Source organism: Erythrolamprus reginae, chromosome 1 (assembly GCF_031021105.1).
Source record: "Erythrolamprus reginae isolate rEryReg1 chromosome 1, rEryReg1.hap1, whole genome shotgun sequence".
NCBI classification, from domain to species: domain Eukaryota; kingdom Metazoa; phylum Chordata; class Lepidosauria; order Squamata; family Dipsadidae; genus Erythrolamprus; species Erythrolamprus reginae.
In genome coordinates this window covers 411,316,271-411,337,521 of record NC_091950.1, presented here as the reverse complement: position 1 = coordinate 411,337,521, position 21,251 = coordinate 411,316,271, and the positions used below count along the sequence as shown (strand labels likewise).

At 43.8% G+C, this 21,251-nt stretch overlaps 1 protein-coding gene across 1 annotated transcript in view; it reads right to left on the bottom strand.

The window, feature by feature from the left end:
- CLUH (clustered mitochondria homolog) overlaps positions 1 to 19,052 on the bottom strand; it is a 145,726-nt gene extending 126,674 nt beyond the window's left edge. The window contains 1 exon segment of the mRNA XM_070735238.1: positions 18,794 to 19,052. Coding sequence (XP_070591339.1) covers positions 18,794 to 18,893 — 100 coding nt within the window. The 5' untranslated portion in view covers positions 18,894 to 19,052.
- Positions 19,053 to 21,251: the final 2,199 nt, after the last annotated feature.

The following is a 21,251-nucleotide window of genomic DNA, read 5'->3' as shown; positions in this document are numbered from 1 at the left end:
TGCCAAAAGGGTGCGTGTGTACTTGATAGAGCGCATGTAAAGCCCACACCCATATTGCAATGCCCTACCACCCGTGCATGGGTGCACACACATAAAACCATCCCCCCTCCCATGTGCATGCATATAGGCCTCACTAAAGCCTCCAGATTTCCAGTAGGCCCGTAGAGTCTTGGCCTTACCGAGGCACTATAAAGTGGTATTAACACTTTGCATGATATTTATTTATTTATTTATTCATTCATTCATTCATTCATTCATTCATTCATTCATTCATTCATTCATTCATTCATTTATTAGATTTGTATGCAGCCCCTCTCCGTAGACTCGAGGCGGCTCACAGCAGCAATGGAAAACAATGTACAATACAAATCTAATATTACAAAATTAAAAACCCATAATTTAAAAAACACGCACACAACATACCATACATAAACTATATAGGCCTGGGAAAGATGTCTCAGTTCCCCCATGCCTGACGGCAGAGGTGGGTTTTAAGAAGTTTACGAAAGGCAAGGAGGGTGGGGGCAATCCTAATCTCCGGGGGGAGCTAGTTCCAGAGGGTCGGGGTCGCCACAGAGAAGGCTCTTACCCTGGGTCCTGCCAGATGACATTGTTTAGTTGACGGGACCCGAAGAAGGCTAACTCTGTGGGACCTGACTGGTCGCTGGGATTCGTGCGGCAGAAGGCGGTCCCGGAGATATTCTGGTCCGATGCCATGAAGGACTTTATAGGTCATAACCAACACTTGGTTATGTCATAGAAGAGCCAACAGTTGGCTCTTCTATGACATGTGGATTCAACTCCCAGAATTACTGAGCTAGCATGATTGGCTCAAGAACTATGGGAGTTGAAGTCCACAAGTCATAGAAGAGCCAAGTTTGCCTGCCTCTGGGTTAGCCAGTTTTGAATCCATCTGGTCGTGTTGATTTCTTACCCACATTTTTCAACTTCAACTAGCATTAGGTTATGGTCTACTTTATCAAATGCCTTACTGAAGTCCAAGTAAATTATATTGCCAGCATTCCTCTAGTCCACTAATTTTGTCACTGTCAAAGAATGCAATAAGATTAGTCTGGCATGCACTTTCAGTACACCATTAAATCAAAACAGTATATGTTTGACAAACAGCCAAGATAAACTGAGATCATAGTATTGTGTGTAAAACCTGCTGCTATACGGAAGATGGACAGAGGTGGGAACCCTAATCAAATGATTACATTTGAACAGTCTAGAGTAGTGATGGCGAACCTATGGCATGGGTGCCACAGGTGGCATGCGGAGCCATATCTGCTGGCACTCAAGACGTTGCACTAGCTGAGCTTCAAAGTGCATGAGGGTGCCGGACAGCTGATTTTTGGTTTGCACAGAGGATCTCGGAGGGCATTTTTGGCTTCCAGAGAGCCTCCGGGGAGATGGGGGAGGGGATTTTTACTCTCTCCTGGTTCCGGGGAAACTTTTGGAGGGCAAAACACGAGCCTACTGGGCCCACCAGAAGTTGGGAAACAGGCCATTTTTGGCCTCCAGAGAGCCTCCGCGGCGGGGGGGGGGCAACTGTTTTGGCCCTCCCCAAGCATTGAATTATGGGTGTGGGCACTTGCGCATGCGCAATAGCGCATGCCCATACTCTTTCAGCACCCAAGGAAAAAAAGGTTTTTATTATCATCAATGGTGGACCTGTAATAAAGTTAAGATATATTGCAAAATGATAGAAAAAATGCTAAAAGAGATTGTATCACAAGAAATAGAAAAAACCCCAGAACTTTATCTGTTAGGTATAACTAAGCGGAAATATAAAAAAGACATTTTTTACTTAGTTATTCATATTTTAACAGCGGCCAGGATAGTTTATGCACAAAATTGTAAGGGGGAAAATATCCCCAAAGAAGAAGATGTAATAAAGAAAATTTTAGATTGTGCAGAGATGGATATGATGACAAGACGGTTGAATAACCAAGAAGAATCTGAATTTTATACTATTTGGAATACAGTTTACAAGTGGATAGATAAAAATAAAAATTAAATGTTATGAGAAATGTATGAATATATTAGAATGACTTTATATTTTTTCTTTTTTATTAAATTAATTTTATGTTATTATAATGTTTGAACAAAATTCTTCTTTTCACTTAGATTAATATGTTGACTTAATGAATCAAGAATATATTCTTTTTCTGTATTAAAAATTAACTTCTAAGATGAGAGGGGTAATTGTAACCCCTACTACGTGTTAAGTGTTTGTATGTTTGTGTGTGATTTTTATGAAAAATTAATATGCTTGGGTGCATAGCTAGAGGTATACTGTAACAAGCAGGAAGAGGGAGATTGTGATCCCCTTATATAGAGCGCTGGTGAGACCACATTTGGAATACTGTGTTCAGTTCTGGAGACCTCACCTACAAAAAGATATTGACAAAATTGAACGGGTCCAAAGACGGGCTACAAGAATGGTGGAAGGTCTTAAGCATAAAACGTATCAGGAAAGACTTAATGAACTCAATCTGTATAGTCTGGAGGACAGAAGGAAAAGGGGGACATGATCGAAACATTTAAATATGTTAAAGGGTTAAATAAGGTCCAGGAGGGAAGTGTTTTTAATAGGAAAGTGAACACAAGAACAAGGGGACACAATCTGAAGTTAGTTGGGAGAAAGATCAAAAGCAACGTGAGAAAATATTATTTCACTGAAAGAGTAGTAGATCCTTGGAACAAACTTCCAGCAGACGTGGTTGGTAAATCCACAGTAACTGAATTTAAACATGCCTGGGATAAACATATATCCATCCTAAGATAAAATACAGGAAATAGTATAAGGGCAGACTAGATGGACCATGAGGTCTTTTTCTGCCGTCAGTCTTATATGTTTCTATGTTTCTAATAAAGTTTTATTTTTTTTAAAAAAGGAAAAAAAGGTTCGCCATCACTGGTCTAGAGCTTTTTTCGATCTGCTCAGAACCTTAATAGAAAGCCTTCATGGTATGTTGAAGGCAAGTGATCAGTTGAACCCCTTTGCTTGTCTTCTTTTTTGCTGAGCTAGGCCTGTGATAACTGCATGCACCACACGTAGTCTTCGAATTACAACTAGAATTGAGCCCAGAATTACAGTCATATTTTGAAGTGGCATTTATTTATTTATTTATTTATTTATTTACTTACTTACTTACTTACTTACTTACTTACTTACTTACTTACTTACTTACTTACTTACTGACTGGATTTGTATGCTGCCCCTCTCCGAGGACTCTGGGCGGCTCACAACATATCAGAACAACATATCAATACATTTAAAAATCCAATTAATATAGCTAAAAAGACTTTTTAAAAATCTCTAATATAATTTTAAAAAACATTCCTCACCATTCTCCTTTCCAAGCTGGAGGAAATCAGCAATTAGCAGATGACCTGAACGTGTTCTACTACAGGTTTGAAAGGAAACTACAGCCATCTATCTCCACAATCTCCATCCCAGACCCACCAACAACAGCCAAACCTTCTACAAATGACCCCATCCCATTGGGTTCACAACCCCTGGTGATCACGGAAACGGCAGTGCAAGATCTATTTCACAGACAGAACCCCAAGAAAAGCATCAGGCCTAGACAAGATACGGTAACTCCTTGCTTAAAAGTCTGTGCTGACCATTTGGCCCCCATCTTCATTCAAATCTTCAACAAATCACTAGAGATATGCCATGTCCCTCCTTGCTTCAAATACTCCCCATCCCAGTGCCAAAGAAGCCCTCCATCAAGGAACTGAATGGCTACAGACCAGTTGCTCTAATGTCTGTAGAAGTGAAAACCTTTGAAAAACTAGAGATGTCCCACTTGAAAAACATCACAGATCCACTGTTAGACCCCCTGCAGTTTGCATATCGAGCAAATAGATTGACGATGCTGTTAATGTGGCTCTGCACTACACCCTACAACATCTTGAATCCCCAAAGACCTAATCTAGGGTCCTCTTTGTAAACTTTAGTTACATAGAAACATAGAAGTCTGACTGCATGAAAAGACCTCATGGTCCATCTAGTCTGCCCTTATACTATTTTCTGTATTTTATCTTACAATGGATATATGTTTATCCCAGGCATGTTTAAATTCAGTTACTGTGGATTTACCAACCACGTCTGCTGGAAGTTTGTTCCAAGGATCTACTATTCTTTCAGTCAAATAATATTTTCTCATGTTGCTTTTGATCTTTCCCCCAACTAACTTCAGATTGTGTCCCCTTGTTCTTGTGTTCACTTTCCTATTAAAAACACTTCCCTCCTGGACCTTATTTAGCCCTTTAACATATTTAAATGTTTCGATCATGTCCCCCTTTTCCTTCTGTCCTCCAGACTATACAGATTGAGTTCATTAAGTCTTTCCTGATACGTTTTATGCTTAAGACCTTCCACCATTCTTGTAGCCCGTCTTTAGACCCGTTCAATTTTGTCAATATCTTTTTGTAGGTGAGGTCTCCAGAACTGAACACAGAATTCCAAATGTGGTCTCACCAGCACTCTATATAGCGGGATCATAATCTCCCTCTTCCTGCTTGTTATACCTCTACCTATGCAGCCACGCATCCTACTTGCTTTCCCTACTGCCTGACTGTTCACCCATGTCAGAAATCACTACCCCTAAATCCTTTTCTTCTGAAGTTTTTGCTAACACAGAACTGCCAATACAATACTCAGATTGAGGATTCCTTTTCCCCAAGTGCATTATTTTACATTGGGAAACATTAAACTGCAGTTTCCAAGCATTAGTTCAGCATTAAACACCATCATACTGTACATTCTTCTAACTAAACTAAATCAGCTAGCGGTACCTGAACACACTTGTAAGTGGATCATAAGCTTCCTAACAGACAGGAAGCAGCAGGTGTATTCCACTTCTCTCTATATATGATTGATTCATCTCAAAAGTTCCTTCTGTTAAACTACTGAAGTTTGCAGATGATACAACATTCGTTCATTCAAAGTTACGCCATTGAAAGAAGTTAGACATTAGAAATTGTATACCCATTTTCCAAAGTGGCTATCTCCGATGGAGGCCACGATCTATTCCAATTTATTTAACTTAGACAAAAATATTGGTATATACAAACAATTGCTTGATGACTGAAATAAATTAAAAACAAGGGAAAATTTGGCTTTCATTGGCATAAATATCGATTGGTGGGCGTATCTCCAGATACAAAATAAATATAAATCAGATTTGGCACAATTCGGTTTTCCATCAAATTACCAGGAATTACCAAAATTTTACTAGACCCTGATGAGAAAATAATTTCAAAATTGTATAATTGTATTCTAAATTATACAATGGAAGATGAAAGAGTGAAGGAAGTAATGGTTACATGGGCCCAGAATATAGGTGATATGATTGATGTTGATGATTGGGAAAGAGTATGGAACTGGAACCTTAAATTAACATCGTCTACTTCATATAACTAGAATGTATATAAAATGTTTTATTGTTGACATCTCTCCCCGACAAGGCTGGCAAAATTTCCCCTAAATCTCCCAAATGCTGGAATTGTAAAACAGAGCTTGGCACTTATTACCACATGTGGTGGACTTGTCCACTAGCTAAGATTTATTGGAAAAGAATACAAATATGGTTAATTGAAATTACACTGGTCGAATTGGAATTAGAACCAGAAACATTTCTGTTAGGTATAATGGACCAAAGTATAAATAAAAGCAATCAATATTTGGTAATACATACAATGACAGTGGCCAAAATCTCTTATGCACAATTATGGAAGAAAGATATGGTTCCCAAGCAGTGGAAGTGATGTGCCGGTGCTTGGAGGCTGTTGGGGTCTGGATGGGTGTCAACAGACTCAAACTCAACCCGGATAAGACGGAGTGGCTGTGGGTTTTGCCTCCCAAGGACAATTCCATCTGTCCATCCATCACCCTGGGGGGGGGAGTCACTAACCCCCTCAGAGAGGGTCCGCAACTTGGGCGTCCTCCTCGATCCACAGCTCACATTAGAGAAACATCTTTCAGCTGTGGCGAGGGGGGCGTTTGCCCAGGTTCGTCTGGTGCACCAGTTGCGGCCCTATTTGGACCGGGAGTCACTGCTCACAGTCACTCATGCCCTCATCACCTCGAGGCTCGACTACTGTAACGCTCTCTACATGGGGCTACCTTTGAAAAGTGTTTGGAAACTTCAGATCGTGCAGAATGCAGCTGCGAGAGCTATCATGGGCTTTCCTAAATTTGCCCATGTCACACCAACACTCCGCAGTCTGCATTGGTTGCCGATCAGTTTCCGGTCACAATTCAAAGTGTTGGTTATGACCTATAAAGCCCTTCATGGCACCGGACCAGAATATCTCCGGGACCGCCTTCTGCCGCACGAATCCCAGCGACCAGTTAGGTCCCACAGAGTTGGCCTTCTCCGGGTCCCGTCAACTAAACAATGTCGTTTGGCAGGACCCAGGGGAAGAGCCTTCTCTGTGGCGGCCACGACCCTTTGGAATCAACTCCCCCCAGATATCAGAGTTGCCCCCACCCTCCTAGCCTTTCGTAAGCTCCTTAAAACCCACCTCTGTCGTCAGGCATGGGGGAATTGACATGTTCCTTCCCCCTAGGCTTATAAAATTTGTGTATGGTATGCTAGTGTGTATGATTGGTTTTTAACTTGTGGTGTTCTTAAAATTAATTTAATATTGGATTTGTCTTGTATTGCTGTTGCTGTGAGCCACCCCGAGTCTGCGGAGAGGGGCGGCATACAAATCTGATTAAACTGAAACTGAAACTAATGGTTACAAACAAGTACTGGACGTGATGGAGAGGAACAGGTTAACAATGCGACTATAAGAAAAAGAAGAAACAGAGTCTTATAAAATTTGGGACAAATAGTATGAGTGGTTGGATAAGAAAAAGAAAACAAATTAAGTTTAATAGTATAGAGGTGGTATAAATGTGAATTTTTAGGATGGCACAGTAACTCGCGATAATGGTGAGAGAAATATTAATGTTATTATTAATATACTGTGCTGAATGTGACTGGTTAGCACTATGACAGGCTAAACAACGATATGTAGTACTAGGATAGACTAAACGATACGTAGAACTACATAAGATTTCTAAGAAATTTTGTTGATGATTTGGAAACAATGAGAGAAATGGGATGTTTTTAACAGCTAAAGGTCCCAACATGTAGTGGGTCAAGAGTTATAGTTATAAAAGTATATACACATGTTGGTGCTTTCCTTTTCCTTTTTTTCATTTCTTGTTTTTGTTTGGATTTTTGTTTTTGTTTTTGTTATGATTCAGTCTGAGGCTCCTCAGGGAACGGCTGGAACTCTGCCGGCTCCATGCTCAGAGGGGGAGGACGAGGAACAGGAGGAGGAGGAGGACCAGGCAGATGGGGAAGAGGAATGTCAGAACGAGGAGGAGGGAGAACAGCCTGAGACCCCCGGGGGGGAGCTCTCCCCAGCGAGTAGCCTGGAGTCATTAGATGAGAACGCACAAGCCATCATAGATATGAGGCAGAGAAGGGCAGCACAACGAAGGGGACAATTAGCCAGGTATTTCCATCCCTAATAGGCAACAGCTGGGTTTGGGTGTGGTTCTCCTCAGAAAGGTTGAAAAGGCAGGCCCGCCCTTCCTGTATTGTGGAGAGTTATCTTTTGGGAGTCCTGTGACCTTGCTTCGATCCTTGGCGTCTCTGATTCTGGCTTGTGGCCTCGAAGGCTGAAAACTTGGGAGAGGCGTGGGTTTTATTATCTACAGTGGTGTGTGTGCCAGCAAGAAGCCTGTTGTATTTTCTGGCCGTCGTGACTCTTCTGTGAAGCTTCATATCATTCCAGTTTGTAAGAACATTTTTGTTATCTGTGTTTGTTTTCAAAGATATAAAATGACTTTGCTTTTTACCAGCGTGTCTGGATACTCTTTTTAGTTGGTGTTGACGTCTGGGGGAACCCAGACAGAACATGTTTTTAAGGGTTTTTTTGTTATTGTATGTTTTCTTTTTTAGGTTTCTTTAATGTATTGTTTGTACTTTTTGTATACGGAGAGGGGCGGCATACAAATTTAATTAATAATAATAATAATAATAATAACAACAACAACAACAACAACAACAACAACAGATGATCCACTGGAACTTGTGCCAGAACTACCATTTACCAGTGGCAAAGAACTGGTGGGATCATAAGCCCGAAAAAGTGGTCGAAAATGAGCAAGCAAAACTACTGTGGGACTTCCGACTTCAGACTGACCGAATTCTGAAGCATAACACACCAGACATTGTGATCGTGGAGAAAAAGAAAGTATGGATCATCGACATCGCAATCCCAGGAGACAGCAGAATTGAGGAGAAGCAGCTAGAGAAATTAGTGAAATACAAAGATCTAAAAATCGAGCTGCAACGACTCTGGCATAAGCCAGTGAAAGTGGTCCCAGTGGTACTTGGCACGCTGGGCGCAGTACCAAAGGATCTCAGTGGACATTTGAAAACCATCGGAATTGACAAAATCTCCATCTGTCAATTGCAAAAGGCCGTTTTACTGGGATCGGCAAACATAATTCGCTGCTACATCACGCAGTTCTAGGTGCTTAGGAAGCGCCTGACTGGTGATGAAATACGAAATCCAGCATAGTGATCTCATTTGCTGTGTTGTACTGACATCATCATCATCATCATCATCATCATAAGTTTTTTACGACTTTCAATAAATTTTTTTAAAAAAAGTAAATAGTTCAAACTTACGACTGTTGCTGTGTCCCAAGGTCATATGATCCCCTTTTGTGACCTTCTGACAAGCCAAGTCAACGGAGAAGCTGGATTCACTTAACCTTCTTCCTGACTTATCAACTGCAGTGATTCACTTAATAACTGGGAATCTCCAAAGAGGAAACAGGGCCGGAAAAGGTGGAGAGAAGCCTCCGTCGAGCCTCTCTAGGAATCTCCTGGGAGGAAACAGGACCTCCACCCTCCCTCTGGTTTCCCCAATTGCACACATTATTTGCTTTTGCATTGATTCCTATGAGAAAAATTGCTTCTTCTTACAAACTTTTCTACTTAAGAACCTGGTCACGGAATGAATTAAGTTCGTAAGTAGAGGTACCACTGTAGTTTGCTTACAGCTTATAAATAAAATAGTAAATATGAACATTAAAATTCTATTGGGGCCCAGATCAGAGGGGGTTTTTTTGGGGGGGGGAGCGCCAAATGTTTATTTCTTCCTAGGGGTGTCATAACAGAAAATAATTGAGAAGCACTTAACTAGACTAAGCCAAAACTAAGGATACGAATACGATTGTATGGAGCAACATGTGAACATTAGCGCTGACTGCTCCTTGCCTGGATTAAGTTAGTGTGGCGCACATCCAATAGGTGAGTGTTTGGCTCTTCTTGCCACCTTTCCAACTCTCTTGTGGAAAAAAAAAGGGAGGGGAAGAGGGTGCCCGATTAAGTCTTGGCAGCAGGAAGAGGCCAACGCCTTCCTAACACTTTCTCCTGCTTTCAAAACTTCCCAGGATCATAAATGATTGGCTGAGAGAAAGAGGAGTCAGTTAGCATTAACTCCATGCAAACAGCAGCCCGGAAGACGGAATTTAGAGAGATCTATAAAAGAGGCTGTAATCCATTTTAGTAGAGGACCAGGAGAGAGAGGTAGCTTGCTTTTCCAGTGTTACAGGCATGAAAGAATGCGCTCTTATACAATGCAACCTAAGACACTAATGCGCTGCATAAGAAACACACCAGGGAGAAAAACTAATCCAGAAACGGTTCACTTCTGCCTAACATGTGGAGTTGATATCACACAAACACATCCATGTGTCAATTTCAGGCCTTTCCTTTCCTCTCCCCTTAACCTATATGAAGTTTTGGTCACCACGATGTAAAAAGGATGTTGAGACTAGAAAGAGTGCAGGGAAGAGCAACAAAGATCATTAGGGTACTGGAGGCTACCAATGCAGACTGCGGAGTGTTGGTGCAACATGGGCATACCTTGGGAAGCCCATGATTGCTCTCGCAGCTGCATTCTGCACGATCTGAAGTTTCCAAACACTTTTCAAAGGTAGCCCCATGTAGAGAGCATTACAGTAGTCGAACCTCGAGGTGATGAGGGCATGAGAGATTGTGAGCAGTGAGTCCCGGTCCAGATAGGGCCGCAACTGGTGCACCAGGCGAACCTGGGCAAACTCTAGAAAAAGTGCAGAGAAGAGCGACAAGATTATAAGGGGACTAGAGGCTAAAACATGAAGAATGGTTGCAGGAACTGGGCATGGCTAGTTTAATGAAAAGAAGGACCAGGGGAGAAATGATAGCAGTGTTCTAATATCTCAGGGGTTGCCACAAAGAAGAGGGAGTCAACCTATTCTCCAGAGCATCTGAGGGTAGGACAAGAAGCAATGGGTGGAAGCTGAAGAAGGAGAGAAGCAACTTAGAACTAAGGAGAAAATTCCTGACAGTTAGAATCAGTGGAATAGCTTGGTCCAGAAGTTGTGAATGCTCCAACACTGGAAGTTTTTAAGGTGATGTTGGATAGCCACTTGCCTGAAGTAGTGGTCTCCTGCCCAAGCAGTGGGTTGGACTAGAAGACCTCCAAGGTCCCTTCCAACTCTGTTGTTGTTGTTGTTGCTGTTGTTGTTGTTGTTGATGATGATGGTGATGACGAAGATGATGACGATGATTATTATTATAAGATATAGTCACTTTGCTTGTCTGCAAGACTGGTATTTAATTATGTTTTACCACAATACAGGTAGTTCTTGACTTACAACCATTCATTTAGTGACAGTTATAAAGTTACAGTGGCACAGGAAAAAAAAGTGACTTATAACCGGTTTTCATACTTATGACCCTCAAAATTCAGATGCTTGGTAACTAGTTCACATTTATGGTGTTGGGGTCCTTATGACCATTTTTTGCAACCTTCTGACAAACAATAGGGAAGCCAGATTCACTTAATAACCACGTACTAATTTAGCAACTGCAGTGATTCCCTTAACAATTTGGCATAGAAGACTGTAAAGTTTAGTTTAGTTTAATCAGATTTGTATGCCGCCCCTCTCCGCAGACTCGGGGCGGCTCACAGCAACAGCAATACAAGACAAATCCAATATTAAATTAATTTTAAGAACACCACAAGTTAAAAACCAATCATACACACTAGCATACCATACAAAAATTTTATAAGCCTAGGGGGAAGGAACATGTCAATTCCCCCATGCCTGACGACAGAGGTGGGTTTTAAGGAGCTTACGAAAGGCTAGGAGGGTGGGGGCAACTCTGATATCTGGGGGGAGTTGATTCCAAAGGGTCGGGGCCGCCACAGAGAAGGCTCTTCCCCTGGGTCCCGCCAAACGACATTGTTTAGTTGACGGGACCCGGAGAAGGCCAACTCTGTGGGACCTAACTGGTCGCTGGGATTCGTGCGGCAGAAGGCGGTCCTGGAGATATTCTGGTCCGGTGCCATGAAGGGCTTTATAGGTCATAACCAACACTTTGAATTGTGACCGGAAACTGATCGGCAACCAATGCAGACTGCGGAGTGTTGGTGTGACATGGGCAAATTTAGGAAAGCCCATGATAGCTCTCGCAGCTGCATTCTGCACGATCTGAAGTTTCCGAACACTTTTCAAAGGTAGCCCCATGTAGAGAGCGTTACAGTAGTCGAGCCTCGAGGTGATGAGGGCATGAGTGACTGTGAGCAGTGACTCCCGGTCCAAATAGGGCCGCAACTGGTGCACCAGACGAACCTGGGCAAACGCCCCCCTCGCCACAGCTGAAAGATGTTTCTCTAATGTGAGCTGTGGATCGAGGAGGACGCCCAAGTTGCGGACCCTCTCTGAGGGGGTTAGTGACTCCCCCCCCAGGGTGATGGATGGACAGATGGAATTGTCCTTGGGAGGCAAAACCCACAGCCACTCCGTCTTATCCGGGTTGAGTTTGAGTCTGTTGACACCCATCCAGACCCCAACAGCCTCCAAGCACCGGCACATCACTTCCACTGCTTCGCCGACTGGACAAGGGGTGGAGATGTAAAGCTGGGTATCATCTGCATACTGATGATACCTCACCCCATGCCCTTGGATGATCTCACCCAGCGGTTTCATGTAGATATTAAATAGTAGGGGGGAGAGGACCGACCCCTGAGGCACCCCACAAGGGAGTAACCTAGAGGTCGACCTCTGACCCCCCACTAACAGCGACTGCGACCGGCCAGAGAGGTAGGAAGAGAACCACTGAAGGACAGTGCCTCCCACTCCCAACCCCTCCAGCCGGTGCAGAAGGATACCATGGTCGATGGTATCGAAAGCCGCTGAGAGGTCAAGAAGCACCAGGACAGAGGATAAACCCCTGTCCCGGGCCCGCCAGAGATCATCCATCAGCGCGACCAAAGCAGTTTCCGTGCTGTAGCCGGGCCTGAATCCTGACTGCTGAGGACCTAGATAATCGGCTTCTTCCAAGGACCGCTGGAGCTGGAGCGCCACCACCTTCTCAACAACCTTCCCCATAAAGGGAAGGTTGGAGACTGGTCGATAGTTGTTGAGAATGGCTGGGTCCAGGGAAGGCTTCTTGAGGAGGGGGCGCACAAGTGCCTCCTTGTAGGGATCCGGGAAGGACCCCCTCCCCAAAGAAGCGTTGACAATCTCCTGGACCCAGCTCCGTGTCACCTCCCTGCTGGCCGAAACCAGCCAGGAGGGACACGGATCCAGTAAACAGGTGGCGGAACTCACAGCTCCAATGGCCTTGTCCACTTCATCAGGTGTCACCAGATCAAACTCTTCCCAGACAGGTGGACAAGTACGTGCCCCAGTCACCTCAACTGACTCGTTGTCAGTCGACTCTGTATTCCAATTGGAGTCGAGGTCCGCTCGGATCCGAGCGATTTTATCAGCGAAAAACGTGTTAAAATCCTCGGCGCTACTCTGCAAGGGCTCCCCAACTCCCCCCTGATTAAGAAGGGAGCGGGTCACCCTAAACAGAGCGGCCGGGCGGGATTCCGCTGATGCAATCAAGGCGGAATGATACGCGCATCTTGCCGCCTTGAGCGCCACTTTGTAAGTCTTAACATGTGCTCTTACAAGTGTTCGATCGCATTCGGACTTACTCTTCCTCCATCGCTTCTCTAGACGTCTCTTCTGGCGTTTCAACTCCCGGAGCTCCTCGTTGAACCATGGAGCTCTACGGGGTCTAGTGCCGCGGAGAGGTCGCAACGGCGCAATTCGGTCAAGAGCCTCCGCTGCAGCCTTGTTCCAGGCCTCAGCCAGAGACTCTGCCGAACTGTGTACGAGTGTATCTGGAATAACCCCAAGCGCCTTCTGAAAGCCCTCTGGATCCATCAGGCGTCTGGGGCGGAACAGCTTAATCGGTTCCGCCTCCCTGCGGGGAAGGATTGGAGCCAGGAAGTCAAGCCGCAGTAGAAAATGTGGGACTCAACTCTCTTAAAGTGGGACTCAACTCTCTTAACACATGTCTTGCTTAGCAACATAAATTTTGCACTCAATTGTGGTCATAAGTTGAGCACTGCCTGTACGTGTTTGCTGTCTTAATGAATTCTGGGCCTAGGAATTCCTTCAAATACAACAGCTGAACACTACTGGTAAGCTGACTAAGCAATAAAACCATTCCTCAAATACATCAAAGTTTTACTTTATCTTCTTTATCATCTTCCAAAACCCAAGTAATAAATCTAGTTCTTTCTTTTATATGCTGCATGCAGTATACACCATGGTACCAATTCAAGTGAAATCTCCAAATACCAAGACAATCTATCTCAAGATATTACAAACTTTCTATTCCCACATTTTTCTCTGCAATTCTCCGTTCTGGTTAGCCATTACAGGAAATTGGATGCTTAGTAGATCTTTGGTTTTGATAGTAAACCACACCAGAAGACTAGATCCCACATTTTTTTTTTCTTGAGATAACCATTCACATCAAGAGGAAAGCATTTAAAGAAGTAGATTAGAGTGCAGAGGGTTTGCATATGAAAGGATGAGAGAAAATTTTACATAATCAACCAGAGAGGCTGAGTGTCTTAAATTAAAATGTATTTGGTGGACATTCAGTAGCATGATTCACAACTCATCTCTTGGGGCTTATGATCTGCGCTTTATAGGATAGCATGTGTGAACTAGCCAACCATGACAACTAGTGAACCTAGTCAACCACGGCTGACTTAGTCAACCACGGTTTATTTATTTTATTTTATTTATTTACTTATTGGATTTGTATGCCGCCCCTCTCCGGAGACTCGGGGCGGCTAACAGCAATAACAAGAAAGTGTACAATAATATTCCAATACTAAAACCGATTAAAAACCCATTAATATTAAAACCAAACAGACATACCATGCATAAAATTGTAATAGGCCTAGGGGGAAAGAGTATCTCAATTCCCCCATGCCTGGCAGCAGAGGTGGGTTTTAAGTAGCTTACAAAAGGCAAGGAGGGTGGGGGCAATTCTAATTTCTGGGGGGAGTTGGTTCCAGAGGGCCGGGGCCGCCACAGAGAAGGCTCTTCCCCTGGGTCCCGCCAAGCGGCATTGTTTAGTTGACGGGACCCGGAGGAGACCCACTCTGTGGGACCTAACTGGTCGCTGGGATTCGTGCAGCAGAAGGCGGTCCCTGAGATAATCTGGTCCAGTGCCATGAAGGGCTTTATAGGTCATAACCAACACTTTGAATTGTGACCGGAAACTGATCAGCAACCAATACGGACTGCGGAGTGTTGGTGTAACATGGGCATATTTGGGAAAGCCCATGACTGCTCTCGCAGCTGCATTCTGCACGATCTGAAGTTTCCGAACACTTTTCAAATGTATTACATGAGCTTATGTGAACCTAGTCAACCATGGTTTATTAAATGAGTCATGCTTATGCAAATTGTGGTTTAGAACAGCATGTGAAGATAATCACGCAGGAAAACCTATCCAAAAGAAAGTTGGTCCAGATTGGAATCATCTAATCTCTTTCAGAAGGAAAAAAAAAGATATTCAGATGACGAAAGGGAGTGTCAGTGGGGAACCAGATTTGATAAGAAATTCTTACTGTTTCAAGGGGTATCCCCTTCTTATAGTTTCTCAGAAGGTGCAAACATGCATTGTTATGTCAGATAGCAACAGACCAAACATGAGAGTTTCTAAACAGCACTTTCAAAATAACATTGCCTTCCTCCAATGATGTAAACCTTTGTTTACTGATGCATTTAGATTATATGCAGGTAGTCCTAGACTTACAATGATTTGCTTAGTGATTAAAGTTACAACACTGGAAAAAGTGACTTCCCATGGTCCCACAATCACTTTTCAAGCGTACAAGAGCCGGGGTAGCGCAGTGGTTAGAGTGCAGCACTGCAGGCTACTTCAACTAACTGAGAGCTGTAGTTCAGCAGTTCAAATCTCACCACCGGCTCAAGGTTGTCTCAGCCTTCAACAACAACAACAACAACAATAAGTACCACTGGGACCACTTTCACGGGCTTATGCAACGACTCTGGCATAAGCCCGTGAAAGTGGTCCCAGTGGTACTTGGCACGCTGGGCGCAGTGCCAAAGGATCTCAGCGGACATTTGAAAACCATTGAAATTGCCAAAAACTCCATCTGTCAATTGCAAAAGGCCGCTTTACAAACATAATTCGCCGCTACATCACACAGTCCTAGGTGCTTGGGAAGCGCCCGACTGGTGATGAAATACGAAATCCAGCATAGTGATCTTGTTTGCTGTGTTGTACTGACATCATCATAATAATAATAATAATAATAATAATAATAATAATAATAATAATAATAATAATAATAATAATAATTATTATTATTATTATTATTATTATTATTATTAATTAGACTTGTATGCCACCCCTCTCCGAAGACTCCATCCTTCCAAGGTGGTTAAAATGAGGACCCAGATTGTTGGGGGCAATATGCTGATTCTGTAAACCGCCTAGAGAGGGCTGTAAAAGCACTATGAAGCGGTATATAAGTCTAAATGTTATTGCTACTTCCCACAAGGAAAGTCAATGGGGGAAGCTAATTTGCTTAAAGACCGCATGATTCACTTAACTACTGGGGGGAAAAGTGGTAAAATGGGGTGCAACTCACTTAAACTGTCTTGCTTAGCAACTGAAATTGTGTGTTCAACTGTGATCTTAAGTTGAAGGTTAGCTATAGTTGGTGAGAAATTCTACAGTTGTAGGCCCAACTCACCTGGAAAGGTAGGGAAGGGCTAGTACAAGGAATACCCAGATACATGTAGCACCCCTACAAATGTTACCATGCTAACAGCTGAATTAGACACTGCCTACACATATATAAAGCATTTGAGGGGGGGGGGGAGAAGACTGAATTTCCCTGCAAAGCATGTATACTGGATGAGGAACTCTGCATAACAGAGGCCTAGTTCTATAGTGAGGAGCCTGTGTCCTGCAAAAGCAGACTCGAATTGCGTCTGTAGGTGTTCGAAGAACAGGAATTCATCCAATATATCCAAACCAGCATTTTTATGAGGAAAGGAGAGCTGAAATCCTTGGTAAGTTTTTCTTTGTGGAAGAAATTGTACACTCTTGCACGGAGTAGCGCTAAAACCACAGCCTAGATTAGAAGCGTGCAACCAAGAGGCCTCTATGTTTTGGACTTCAACTCCCATAAGCCCTCAGGCCAGCATGGTCAAGGGTTTGTGAGATCCCAGGCATCTGGAGGACATTAAATACAGGTTAGCCGTTTCCGCAGGGCTAGGCCTTTGCAAGCCGGGAGTCCTAGGAAAGCTCTTTATTCAGAAGGTTACATAGGGGTCACAATATTTACAGAGCAGAACCGGCCTTCTGGAAGCCATGCGAGGAAGGGGAGGGAAGTGAACGGAAGCGGGACAAAGGTCAGTAATACCCTTCAAGACTATCATTCTGGATACAGAGGAGTGTACATATATGTCGGACAACCATACCACTTGCTGACAGTAACTAGTAAAAGTGGATTGATCCCCAGGAAAAAATAATGCAAGAATAAACCTCCGTATACAAGAAGGGCAAAAGGCAAAAACTACTCCTGATGTAGGTAAAGGGGGAGTACTATTGTTCAGGTAAGCCCTACTTCTTCACTGGCTTTCCTCCATATATGAAGGAAGGAATAAAAAGGATTGATCCCACAGAGCTCCAGGCCCCAAGATTAAGCCATTCTGTATTCTTAAAGCACGCAGGACTCATTTATCGCTTTAAAATGCAGAGAAAGCACGCACAACAAAGCAACAGTATCCTACCTGCAATAAATAAATAAATAAATAAATAAATAAATAAATAAATAAATAAATAAATAAATCACAGGTATCATTTAATATTACCGTATCTGCTATGGCCAACCTATTCCAAAAATCTCTGGTCATGGAGTTAAGCAAATATGTAAGAAATAAGCCTTCACTTGCACGGTAACCAAGGGTTAAACCCTCCTCAAGAACATATTATTTGAGGCTTACACCAAAGTAAAATTGCCCACAATGGAATGTCAGTTAAATCTGCTGCAGGGAAGCCTAGGCTAATGTGGTTTGAGGATTTATTTATTTATTTGATTTTGTTTTTATGCCGCCCTTCTCCTTAGACTCAGGGCGGCTTACAACATGTTAGCATTAGCACTTTTTAACAGAGCCAGCATATTGCACCCCACAATCCGGGTCCTCTTTTGGAGGGTGGAGGGTGTCAGGGTGGCTAAGAGCAAACTATTCTTCCCTTTGCACCATCTCTTGATTTATTTCAGTTGAAGTTATTGTGGCTATCATTGCTTCATGTGCACAATGCAAACACACATCAGGATTGAACAGCTCCATAAACAGGACTTATTTGTTAATTTGTTTATTTATTTGGACTTATATGCCGCCCAACCCCCCAAGGACTTTGGACTTGAAGGTTTACCTACCAACCGCCACAAGGGTGGAAAGAGAGGAAGAGAGAGAGAGAGAGGGAGGGAGGGAGGATTATCACGCTGGGAGAAAGCAAAAGGACTTTTTCTACTTCCCTGCTCTCATTCCTCCTAGGGGAATTTACTCCAAGAGTAGATCTCACTTCTTTCCAATCCCTTTCCCCCGCTACGGGTAGCGCGGATTGCAGCCGCCCAAGTCTTATTATTAATTATTATTATTATTATTATTATTATTATTATTATTATTATTATTAATTAGACTTGTATGCCGCCCCTCTCTGAAGATTAGGAGCGGCTACAACCCTGCAATCTTTTACCCACAAAAGTTTTTTTAAAAAAGGCTCTAAAGAAAAAGTAGTGCAACCTTGAGTTGGCTTCCAGCAAGGTTAAAAAAGAAACAGAGGCCCGGTCAGCCAAGGAAGAGCAAGAGAGCTGTCCAACCAATCCCCCCTTGGGAAATCCTTCCTTCCCCAATGCAAGGAAGCTGGTGGAGGGGGGAGGCCAGAGAGTCCCCAAGTCGTCGTCCTCCCCCCCCACCTCCACCTTTCCAATCCTACTCAACGGGGATCTTTCCTCTTTGGAAGACCCTCTTAAAGACGGTAAGCTACTATTTCCTCACCTGGGAAGGAAACTCCCCTATAGGGATGCATGGGGTCGGGGGGGGGGCAGAAAAGACCCACCCCGTAGAAAACACCCCCCTCCCATACTACTCCGAGGAGAGGAAAGGGAGTTATTCCAGGATAAGCTACCACGCCAGGTGGGGGGGGGGGAGAGGTGAGGATCGGGCGCAGGACCCAAGCGCGGGATCGCTCCAACCGAAGGTAGGGAAGGTGAAACGGGATACAACAGGAGAGGCTCTCCTCGGATCAACACCACCACCACGATCCTACTACTCCCCCGGTTCCGCCGCCCGCACCGCCTTCTCGCCCACCTGCGGGTTCCCTCGGCTGGTCCTTGCCGGCGCTCTGGGTGGGCTGTTCCGCCGCCGCTCCTCCCGCAGCAGGAGTCATCTCGTCCGCTTTAATGACCATGGCCGGCTGCCGCCGCCGCCGCTCGCGCTCTCCTGCCGCCCGCTGCCCCGCTTTCGCCGCCGGCCCTGGCTTGCGCTGCCGTTCAGAAGGACAGTCGAGCCCGTCGCAGCCCCACGTGGTCCCCGCTTCACCTCGGCGGCCGCTCTGACCCCTGACACGCCGCCCTCGGCCGCTGGCCCCGCCCCTCTCACCCTTGCCTGTCAACGGGAAGCCTCGCCCACCCGGCCCGACGGCGGCCGGCCGGGAGCAAAAATGCAAAGGCATTTGGCGGAGGCGTTTTGCCGGTGTCTTAAAGGGGCAGAGCCGATTTAAGATCCGCAAGAATTCTGGGGGCTTGCAGTTCACACCTCTTTTTAATTTAAAAAACAAACAAACAATAAAATGGGGGTGTTCAGCCGGGGTGGCGCAGCGGTTAGAGTGCAGCAATGCAGGCTACTTCAGCTAATTGCTAGCTGTAGTTCAGCAGTTCAAATCTCGCCACCGCTCAAGGTTGACTCAGCCTTCCATCCTTCCGAGGTGGGTAAAATGAGGACCCAGATTGTTGGGGGCAATATGCTGATATGCTGGTGCTGATGCTGATCATTTCAGAGGGGGAAAATACCTACTTCATATCTCTATTTACAGTATATACATTTCAAAATAATAAATTTGTATAACCTTGAATTCGTTGAGAATTTCTTCTATTCAACCAAATATAGACCCTATCCCAGATTTTATAGAATTCCGACTCTTCTTGGTTCTTCAAGATGAAGAACAAAGAAGATCTGGTGATCGAAGAACTTAGTGGGGGAACCAGGTTCACTTAGTAACCAGGTTACTAATTTTATAATTAAAGTGATTCACTTAATTGTGGCAAGAAATTCATTTAACTTCCTTGAGTTTGGCATGTAGCGATTAGAAAGAAGCAAACTGGGAATTCTACGTCCATTTTAGGCATGAAAAAATGGGTGACTAAGGGCCTGTTACTTACTCTCAGCACAACCCTACCTCACAGGGTTGTTGTGAGTAAATATGTTAGGTGCCTTGAGCTTTTTATAAAAACAATAAAGATAGGAGCTCTGGACAAATTGACATCATTTTCTTGGCAACATTTCCTTTCGGTCAGAGTTTTCCCCTCCAGTTTCTAAGCCTGGTGATTCTAAGTTCTGTGATTTCCAATTAGTTCCCCATCCAAGTATGAACCGGATCCAACCTTGCCTTGTTTCCAAGTCCAGACCAGCTCAGCCAAATTTGCTTCCTTTCTCACAGTAGTAGCAGTAAGCAATGTGTGATCATCCAGATCAGTGTTTCTCCATAAAAGAAAAGATACATTTGTCAAGAATCGTGAGGTAAACACTTAATGATTGTCTTAGGGTACAAATAAGTAATCAGGATACCGCCTTTTGCCGCACGAATCCCAGCGACTAGTTAGGTCCCACAGAGTGGGCCTTCTCCAGGTCCTGTCAACAAAACAATGTCGTTTGGTGGGGCCCAGGGGAAAAGCCTTCTCTGTGGCGGCCCCGGCCCTCTGGAACCAACTCCCCCCAGAGATTAGAATTGCCCCCACCCTCCTCGCCTTTCGTAAGCTCCTTAAAACCCACCTCTGTCATCAGGCAAGGGGGAAATGAGATATTCTTTCTCCCTAGGCCTTTACAATTCATGCATGGTATGTTTGTATGTATGGATGTTTGGTTTTACAATAAGGGTTTTTTAGTTGTTTTAGTATTGGATTTACATGCTGTTTTTTATTACTGTTGTTAGCCGCCCCGAGTCTACGGAGAGGGGCGGCATACAAATCCAATAAATAAATTAATAAATTAATTAATTAATATAAATCATAAGGATACAAGCAACAAGTTACAGTCATAAGTGGGAGGGGAGGGGTGATATTACTAGAAGAAGACTTATAGTAATAGTAACATAAAGTAATAGTAGAGAAGAAGAAAAGGATGATTAAAAAGATGGTTCCAGAAGAAAAGATGATTACAGGGAGAAACTGTCCTTATTCCACATCCAGTCCTCCATCTGCTATGTTGCGCTTACTGAGAAAGGAAAATATTTTGTGGGGTTTTGTCTGTATTTTTTTACTAAACAAGAGTTATAGTTTATAGTTATAGTTTATTAGATTTGTATGCCGCCCCTCTCCGAAGACTCGGGGCGCCTCACAGCATAGCAGTAATACAATACATTACTAATCTAACAATAAAAAATTAGATCCATTTAAAAGACATTAATAACATAATAAAACCCCTAGCTATGCAGTCACACACATTAAACCTAATCTATCATGCACAAACTAATATTGGTTGCCGATCAGTTTCCGGTCACAATTCAAAGTGTTGGTTATGACCTATAAAGCCCTTCATGGCACCGAACCAG